Source organism: Bicyclus anynana, chromosome 8 (assembly GCF_947172395.1).
Source record: "Bicyclus anynana chromosome 8, ilBicAnyn1.1, whole genome shotgun sequence".
NCBI lineage: Eukaryota > Metazoa > Arthropoda > Insecta > Lepidoptera > Nymphalidae > Bicyclus > Bicyclus anynana.
In genome coordinates this window covers 15,884,630-15,894,331 of record NC_069090.1, presented here as the reverse complement: position 1 = coordinate 15,894,331, position 9,702 = coordinate 15,884,630, and the positions used below count along the sequence as shown (strand labels likewise).

At 42.6% G+C, this 9,702-nt stretch overlaps 3 protein-coding genes across 3 annotated transcripts; 1 reads left to right on the top strand and 2 right to left on the bottom strand.

Annotated features, from left to right (window-relative positions):
* Positions 1 to 90: 90 nt before the first annotated feature.
* LOC112045899 (splicing factor, arginine/serine-rich 19-like) lies at positions 91 to 5,884 on the bottom strand. Its single transcript, XM_052883091.1, has one exon. It carries the CDS (start codon positions 5,366 to 5,368, stop codon positions 3,668 to 3,670), a length of 1,701 nt encoding a protein of 566 aa, XP_052739051.1. The 5' UTR covers positions 5,369 to 5,884; the 3' UTR covers positions 91 to 3,667.
* A 1,245-nt stretch (positions 5,885 to 7,129) lies between these two features.
* On the top strand, positions 7,130 to 8,096 carry LOC112045930 (mitochondrial inner membrane protease subunit 2). The gene has a single exon (XM_024082327.2). The coding sequence runs from the start codon at positions 7,334 to 7,336 to the stop codon at positions 7,826 to 7,828; it is 495 nt and encodes a 164-aa protein (XP_023938095.1). The 5' UTR covers positions 7,130 to 7,333; the 3' UTR covers positions 7,829 to 8,096.
* Positions 8,097 to 8,867: 771 nt separating this feature from the next.
* On the bottom strand, positions 8,868 to 9,663 carry LOC112045929 (threonylcarbamoyl-AMP synthase). The gene has a single exon (XM_024082326.2). It carries the CDS (start codon positions 9,661 to 9,663, stop codon positions 8,920 to 8,922), a length of 744 nt encoding a protein of 247 aa, XP_023938094.2. The 3' UTR covers positions 8,868 to 8,919.
* Positions 9,664 to 9,702: the final 39 nt, after the last annotated feature.

The window sequence follows — 9,702 nt, the reverse complement described above, 5'->3', positions numbered from 1 at the left end:
TCTTCATTTGACGTTTGTGATCAAGATTCAGATGGTTATCTAAGAAAGCCAAACAAATGATTGATGAAAGGATGTAAATCACAAAAATGCTTTACCTATTTTGATAAATTTATTTTTTCCATTGATTTTGTAGATATTTTTCAGTTATCGAAGTTATACTGGTTACATAATTTAAGTAGGTATACTAACAGTCCCTTCACACTGGCGTTTCCCTAGCCATTGAACATTTTGTGCTGCGTAAACACTGCGACGACAAATTAAGTCTTTGTATAATACTAAACCTAGCGCGGCTTTTTCCGATTCTCGTGAGAATATGCGAATAATATAGCGTATATTACTCGCTAATAATGAAGCTTTTCATTGATGAAAGAATTTTTAAAATCGATTCAGTTGTTTAGAAGCCTATTTGCTACACACAATCAAAAAAATCTTTGCTTTTTACAATTACTGTACAGACTTATGGGCGTGGTAGACTTGGCGATTGTTTGCTCACTCTGGCTGCCGTCTGAGTTGGGATTTTATTTTTAATTTATGCTTTACAAGTTAGCCCTTGACTACAATCTCACCTGATGGTAAGTGATGATGCAACTAAGATGGCAACGGCTAACTTGTAAGGAGTTGGATGAACATCCACACCCCTTTCGGTTTCTACACGACATTGTACCGGAACACTAAATCGCATGGCGGTACGTCTTTCCCGTGAGGATGGTAACTAGCCACGGCCTAGCTCACCAGCCAGACCTGGACCGATTTAGAAAATCTTAAACGGCCCAGCCGGGGGTCGAACCCAGGACCTCCGTCTAGTAAATCCACCGCGCATACCACTGCGCCACAGAGGCCGTCATGGGGATAAGTGATGGTATCCTCTACATCTGGTCGATGGTGTAGAAGAGCTTTAACACTTGAAAATTTTTCAACAAAGAAACAAAAAAACTGAAAAATTCGTTATAAGCACCGTGCCTAGGAAAGCCTTGCCGTGCCTGCCTTTTGTTTTTTTGTTGACTGGGCATCACGCTGAAACTACTGAATGAATACAAATGGAACTTTTTTGAACAAAGAAACAAAAGAATAACTGCCTTCTGTAACCGACCTTTTGGTCTTGAGACGGCGCGTATTGTGAGGAGGTTGCTCACTCTGGAGCCCTGACTAACGCATGCTAGGGCACTCAAATGGCCTGCAGCAGGAGAGTTGAATTTTTTCCTAAATTTTTAATAGTGTTTTGAATAATTCTGTAGGTCATTAACATTGTTATAAAAAAAGCACATACAAATAACTGAGAGTAAAAAAATGACCCTTGGTAATAAGACACATCAAAGCAAAGATCTGAGAAAGATTCTCAGACGCATTTTTCAAGTGTTATAGCTCCTCCACATCATCAATGAAGACATGAAGGACATAATACAAACAATTCCAAACACATAACAGAAGGCATAAACACCATTGTATAGTCAAAGAGACGTTATTATATAGTTGAGCAAGTGAAATGAAAGTGGCACTCTCGTCCATCAATTTCATAAAACATTTAATAGTAAGGCAATAGAAATATGTATTTATATCTGTCGCCTAAGTCAGCGCCGGATTACGCACAGGGCGGTAGGTGGCATTTGCTACAGACTTCGCGACTAAAGGGAGCCCCGCGTTGGGGGATTCTCTGAATCTTTTTTTTTGTAACTACAAAAAAAGATTCAGGGGAAATTGAGTAAGACAGGACACGCGATAGAAAAGAAATGTTTTTTTTTATTCTTTACAAGTAAGTGATGATGCAATCTAAGATGGAAGTGGACTAACTTGTTAGGAGGAGGATGAAATCCACACCCCTTTCGGTTTCTACACGACATCATACCGGAATGCTTAATCGCTTGGCGGTACGTCTTTGTCAGTAACTAGCCACGGCCGAGGCCTCCCACCAGTCAGACCTGGACCACTTAAGAAAACCTCAATCGGCCCAGCCGGGGATCGAACCCAGGACCTCCGTCTTGTAAATCCACCGCGTATACCACTGCGCCACAGAGGACGTCAAAATAAGTATTTTTTTTAAACTAAAAGGGCCCCTGATTACATTTGCTACAGACCCCGCGTTTAATCCGGCACTGGCCTAAGTGTAACATTAACCACCTGTATTTCTAACAACACTGTCTTACATTCGATGACATGTTATGTATGTCAGTATATAAAAAGGAATGTATGTCTACATAGAGTTCCAACTCTAGAGCTAGGCGGCGATGACTTACCTCCATAGTTTGGAATGGTAAACCCTATTTCTATTGCCTAGTAATTAACAATTCTATGCACAGAAATCTGTTTATTTACCTATAAATTTACTTTCCATGAGATTCGCGAGCGCTATTAAGTCTCGCGGATAGTACCTATATTCGTGTCATATAATCGCAACGTTCAACAGCTAGTGTGAAGGGGCCGTAAAACTGATAAAGACTGTCGATGCCTTGTCAAAAATGGGTATGGCAATTGAGCCTAAATGAAAATTACGTTTATAAAGCCCCACATTCACTACTACCAATGTTTCAGATGCAATTGCTTTAGGTAAATTCAGGGCAGAATTTAGAGAAAATTCAAGGTCTATAATATTTGAAAAGAAAAAAAAACAACAGATTTCAATAAATGAGTTTCTTATTTTAAACCATATGCAACTGCGTAAGAAATCTACTGAGCCGATTTTCATGAATAACATCAAATGATCATGTTGTTGTCAGGTAATAACATTATTTGGAGTTTTATATCTTATTCAGTATGGATTAAAAATATTTACACCAATATCGCTCTGATGGAGGCCATTGTGTAGTCTAACCTTGGTTACCCTCCTCTAAATTTAGTCCTGAACACATCACAATGTATCTGTTCATGAAATAAAGTTACAAAAGTATTGTGCATATGTTTTGCATCTAAAACATTGGTTCACAACAATGTATGCTAATGAATATGTGGCTTAATAGAATATTAATTATAATTATGAATTTATCAAAAAATTATTAACAATTGGTAACAAATGAGTCAGTGCAAAGAGTTCCATGGCTTTCACCAACGCGGGAACATCATAATTATTCAAACCAGTCTGCGAAGAGAATTCAAACAAAACATTTTAGTTATTGAGGTATTTTCGAAAGGAGGCGATTTACTATTACTCATACACTTATTTAATAGTATTTATATTTTTACATGGAAATTTTCATCACATTAAACATTAATCCTAGGCCATTTTCAGTATTCATTTCTGTAACAATGAGTTAAGTCATTCGAAAAAATACAACCATTCTGCATAATCTATTAATCTGACGACAGACCGACAGTAGCGCGTCGGCAATAAAAAAATCTTATAAATAATATACAAAATAATACAAACATTAGTTCGCTTCTCGACAAAAAATGAGATTTAACATTATCATAACATTTATATTCCGTCAGGGACAAAATTCGTGATTATAACATTTACAATGAGTCCGATTCGATTCTTTACAGAAAAATAAATATACAATAGTCCAAGCGAGGCTTCTTACTGCACACTCGATGTGGGGGCATTTAACGTACAGTTAATGTTTGCAACACAACTCGGTCACCGATGCCCGGCCACTGAGAGGTGTCGCTTCGCTGGGAATAAATTAAATTCGACTTGACACAGAATGCGTAAGAAGCGTCACTCTCGCGGGCGCGCTCAACACTTCTCGTCGGCCAGCAGCGGGTCGAGCGCGAAGGGCAGGTCCCCGCGCTTGCCCTTGAGCCGCGCCTTGCGCTCCACGTGTCCGTTGACGTGGCGCACGTCGAACAGGTCGCCCAGCGCGTGCGCCACGCGCTTGTCGCCCGCACTGCACGTCACTATCAGTTTCCGCACTTCCGGCTTGTTCGTTTTACTGGCGCTGTTCGCGTGCAACGTCTTGGCCATCGCCAGGCCGCGGTCGTAGTAGCCGGCCGCGCCCGCCGCCTTGCTGGAGCGCGACAACGACGACTTGATGTTGCTGCGGACCGTCGCGAACTTCTTGCCCAGCGTCACCGCGCCGCCCGCGTGCGCCGCGTTGAACGTGCACAACGCCAGCGGGCGCGGCACCGCCGCGTACCAGCACACGTCGGCCGGCGCCGGTGCGTCCGGCGGCGCAGGGCTGCGCGCCGGCTCGGGGCTGGGCGCGCGCTCGGCGGGCGCCACGGGCGGCGGCGGCGGAGGCGGCGGGGGCGCCGGCGCCGGCGCCTGCTGCGCGTCGCGCGACGCTCGGTGCTCGGCGAGCAGCGTGTCGAACGGCTTGACGCGCCCCTCCACCGTGCGCCGCAGCGACAGAGCGTGCGCCTTGCACGTGAGCGAGCGCGTGCACGGCTTGGGGTTCTCGGCGGTCACGACCCCGCAGTGCTTGTTGGGGTCGTACTCTCGGAGGTTGAACTTCGTCTTGCTGGACTTGCGCGACGAACCCTTCGTCGAGGGCGTCGCCGGCGCCGGTTTTAAAGCTTGAACGTTGAGTAAACTATTATCTATCACAGACGGCAGAAGGGGGGAGGCGGAGGGGGCGGGCGCGAAGTGCAGGGCGGGCAGGTCGGCGTCGCTGATGGCGTAGCCGGCCAGCGACGCCTCCACCGCGGGGTACAGGTCCTGCGGCTGCACCGCGTCCACGGCGGGCGGGAAGTTGATATCCTGCATGTTGCCGATGTCCTGTATGATGTTCTTCCAGTCCGCTATGTTCGTGATGTCCTCCGCGCTCTGGATCCCCTCCGAGTTCATGATCGCGAAGATGTCGTCCGTCAGAGTCTCGCCGAGGTGCAGCTCCTCGGTGTCCTGTATGCTGACGACGGGCAGCTCGCCGCTCTCGAGGCTCACCTGCACCTCGCCGAGCGCCGCGGCCGCCTCCTCCACGAAGGCGAGGTCGGGCGGCGGCAGCACGACGCGCGCGGGCGGCGGCGGCGGCGCGGGCGCGGGCTCGGGCGGCGGCTCGGCGGGCGGCGGCGGCGGCGGCGGCGGCTCGCGCTTGTGGCGGCTGCGCGGCGCCGCCTTGAGCTTGACGGTGGGCGGCGGCGGCGGCAGCAGCGGCTCGGCGCCGTCGTGCCGCTCGCGCAGGTGGCGCAGCGCGGCGCTGCACTTGACCACGCTGCCGCACATGTGGCACACGGCCGCGTCCAGCGCGTCGAGCTGCGGGAACAGCCCGTGCAGCGCCATGCTGTCGGGCCGCAGGCGGCTGACGCCGGCGCGCCGGTAGCGCCGCTGCTTGCGCCGCGCGCCCGGCGCCTTGTCCACGGCCGCCGGCGCCGTGAAAGCGCCGTCGTCGTCAGGCCGCGGGGAGCGGTGCCCGAGCTCGCTGACCCACAAGTCCCACGGCTTCTCGTTGCACTTGAGCGGGCTGACCATCTTCCCCGGGAAGGGGAAGTCGCCGGCCATGGTGGCGCGCCTGCTGACCGCTCGTGTGAGAAACTCCCCGTGCGACCTCAGGGGGCTCCGGCCATGGCGCTCGACTCGCTCGCTGATAGGTTATTATCCCATTTCTGTGTCGGTGCTGGGCCCGCCGAGCGCAGCGTCACACTCACATCTTCGTCGAAGAATCGCTCACTTCATTATTCACACACGCGAAACGGCACAGTGTTTTGATTGTTTTAGCTTTTATATTTACAGGGACAGATGATCTATCTCACTGACAGCTGATTATGCAGGTTGTAAGTTTTTCTCGACCACGGAACACTTCCATCCGTAGTCGACCCTTTCTAAATGATTTTCCAATCGCATAAAATAGAAACTTTGGTTTATTGACTTAATTTTAATTGATACTAAACTTGGTATACACAAATAATTTGTCTTAAAATTTGTTTGGATGATCGTGGTTAAGATTTACTACAGAAAGCATCAACACTTTTTTTGAGTACCTATTTGTAATAGAGACCGAAATCAAAATTTTGTCTATGGTCATTCATTCGTTAGTGACGTGACAGAATATAAAGCTGAGTGTACAAAAAAAGTTTCTCTATAAAACCATAGATTATGAAGTATAAATATAGTAGTTTAAAAATATAATAAAATACGCGTTTATCAAAATCATAATATTTCATATGTAATCTTGTCTTAAAAAATATTGGTCTGAGTCGTATCAAGAAGAAACAAAAAAAGTCGAAAAGAAAGAATTTTTATCAAAAATATATTCTGATAAAAATTGAGAAATGCATAGGTACTAAAATATTCATGTTAGAGCCGTGGTTGCACCCATGACCAGCCGTTCTTGTTTCGTCTCTTTTATACCACTTCTTTAAGTAGTCGGGTTACAGTTTTTAAACTTTATAGTGATTATCTCGGTTAATTATTTTCGAGGTTTAAAATCCTTCATATAATTTTTTTATAAAATTTATATACGTCTCCTGCGGTTCAGTAGTTTAAGCGCTACGGTGGAACATATATAGATACATACATACGAATAGACTGCCAAAATCATTACCCGTCTTTTTGGCTTCGCCGTAGTCGGTTTTTTCAATCCCTCGACCCCTGGACGAATTAGATATGGAGATGCATTGCACCCAAATTTTGCAACAAGATTGTCTGTCGTTTCTTGAGGGGGCGAGGTAAACTCACACATCGAAATTACTTAACACCAATAAATATATTATGTATCCTTACACTAAACACAACTATAAATTTCGCAATACACCTTAGATATTCATGTAATTCTTACACAGATTCGCTTATTCGATTCGATTACTTGATCGATGTGGTATAGAACTATTTATTTATTGTTTGATGATTTGCTGTTCCAGCTGAAGAATCAATTCTTTTTAGTTTTTGTTTTTATTACAAATTTGATATAATTAAGTTAAACGATAAACGAAATATAACTTAATCTTTTATTGAACTACAAGTTGTTGACCGTTTTTTATGCAATTCAACTACACGAACCGAAATTTTTAGGAAGCTTTTTACACGACGAAAACGATTGCAGCAATAAAATATCGATTCTACAGAAACAGATTTTATTAAGCGTTAGATCATTGAGGGCAGATCATGTAGCGAGTCAGGTCCTTTTGTAATTGGTTTGAGTCATATGATAAATAATACACAACCAAAGAATCTAATACTCCAATAACAGAATGACAAACGAACGATTACTAATCTGTGTTGTGAAGTTGAACTCTGTGGTTTATAAGAATTGACATTCAGTTAGTTTCATTTGACGTTTGTGGCTGTCACCACTGGTCAAGACTCAAGGTCATTCACCTTTGGCTGAACTGAAAATCAATTGAATTAAAAAAAACATCTACAGAAATCTAAAAAAATATAAATTTAATGGAAATGATCTACAAAATCCTTTCATAAAACGACTATGTTGTTAATTTATGCTAGTCAAAATCACACGCCGGCTTATTAATGTGGTTAAAAAGCTTTTTCAAATCTGTCCTCTTCGGAGTACCTGTCGGAATAACCTTTCTGGACACAGTGGGATATGTTGCGAGGGTGGAAGGGATTTCTATGCAGCCAGTGTTAAACCCCGAGTCGAGAAACACAGACTACGTGTTCCTATCGCGCTGGGCGGTAAGCGATTACGAAGTGAGAAGAGGTGAAATAATATCATTAGTGTCACCGAAAGATCCAAACCAAAAGATTATTAAGAGAGTCATAGCTTTAGCAGGCGATGTCGTGAACACGCTCGGCTACCAAAATCAGTATGTCAAGATCCCTGAAGGCCACTGTTGGGTTGAAGGCGATCATACAGGCCATACTCTAGATAGCAACACATTTGGACCCGTTTCATTGGGTTTAGTGAATGCCAAAGCTGTTTGCATTGTATGGCCTCCAGCTAGATGGCAGAGTTTAGCGGCTACTCTGCCCGATAATAGAAAACCTCTGAGTGTGTCTATATGACAGGCTTTAGAATTTAGATCTACTTAATTGCCTTTAACTTTGTTAATTTTAGCATGTAAATAAATAAATAGCAAAATGATATTAAATTTTTATAAAAAATTCATGTTAAAAGTGTTGTGGTACAAGAAAAGGTAATCAATATAGATGAATTGATGTAAATAGTATGCAATATTTATCATTTCAGATCTCAACTATTTATCATTCAGTTTTAGGTGATTGTACTACAAATACAAATATGTATAAAAAATAAAGTTTTGTAAAACATAAAGTTGTCTTTCACTTTTATATTTCAAAATGAGATTTTATATTTCACTAAGGGAATGTTCCATTTTGTAGATTTGTACTTATAGTGCATACCCTAAAGCATAGATTTACGAGTCTGTACAGAATACCTAATATATCTATGCTCTAAAGTGTTTTTCAGATAGCATGAGTATGGTGACAGTCGCCTGTATGACTTGAAGATCATCATACTATAATTGTGAATTGCGGCAAACTTTCAAGATTAAAACAAACTGTCACCTGCACCATCCTACATGAAACAAACTGTATACACTAAGCATATTGACAGAACAGCAATTAAATTGTGACATCTTACATAGCACAGGCTTATTTTGCATAATAATTATTTGATGCTTGCATAATTACAGGAGGGTGGCTCCCATACCTCAGGTGGACAATAGGGCAGCATGTTAAAAATTTGATATTCCTAGAATGTAAAATATTGCCCAATTAGAGGCAAAGAGGTTTTCCATATAATATTAGTGGGTCAATGAAGAGAAATGGACAAATGTCAAACAATGGTGGCACTTTCTTTCATCCTAACACAATGAAAGACAACAGTATTTCTGGTTGTGCAGTGATTTGTCATTAGATATCTTGTTATTCAAATGATAGGCACACAGATGAGCCCTATACTTGCTCAATCAACTATTACTCAAAGTCCAAGCTTTGCTGCTGTATTTGTATGCCTGACAAATCTTTTAGGCTAGTCCTGTTCCTATAATATACAAAGTAGTGTAAATGGTTTTAAATAAAATTATTTGATTTTTAATAACTTACTATAATTTATTACACATTTTTGTAAAAGTTCAATCAACAATACTGGTTAAACCATTAGTTTCAACTATCTTAATAATCTTCTCATAGGAAATCCCCTTTCTTATGATTTTATAGGTACCCTCCATTGACAAGTCTATAACTGTAGAACCCGTCCTATTTTGATCTAAACCTTGACTAAGAATACCACCATCAAAAACAGCACCCAAATATCCATATAAATGCTCAAACTCCTTTATACAGAGCGTAGAAGGCTCATTACTGAAATTAGCACTTGTTAATGCTAATGGCTTGTCAAACATTTTTGTCACATTATTTATGAATTCATGGTTTGGTATACGTATACCAATTTTTGTTGTGTGTGGGTTTAGGTATGGATTATCTAGGTGTAGAGTTTTTTCCAAAACTACTGTGACTGGTCCAGGGAGTAAACTACAAAGTAAATTGTCACTTAAGTGTGAAGCTTGACCCCATTTTCTTATATCTGTGATGTGTGTTACACATATAGCTACTGGTTTTACTGCATCTCTACCTTTAATGGCATATAACTTCTTAATTGCCTCAGGACAGTTGGCGCTGCATGCTAAACCATAAATAGTATCTGTGGGCACAGCTATCACATGCCCATTTGACAATAGCTCTGCAGCTTTTACAAAGGACTTTTGCTGGTTGCAAGGGATTATTGAAGCCATCTTTTCGATCTTCATCTTTGGTGATACACTCTTCTTTCTAACTATGAAACTACTATGACAGCTAAATTTTCTTAAAATGTTCATACTCTAATTTTTAACAAAGTTGATAATTATCACTTGTAT

Bases quoted from the DNA above. Each gene is read 5' to 3' on its own strand.
- LOC112045899 (XM_052883091.1), bottom strand. From the start codon at position 5,368: ATGGCCGGCGACTTCCCCTTCCCGGGGAAGATGGTCAGCCCGCTCAAG.
- LOC112045930 (XM_024082327.2), top strand. From the start codon at position 7,334: ATGTGGTTAAAAAGCTTTTTCAAATCTGTCCTCTTCGGAGTACCTGTC.
- LOC112045929 (XM_024082326.2), bottom strand. From the start codon at position 9,663: ATGAACATTTTAAGAAAATTTAGCTGTCATAGTAGTTTCATAGTTAGA.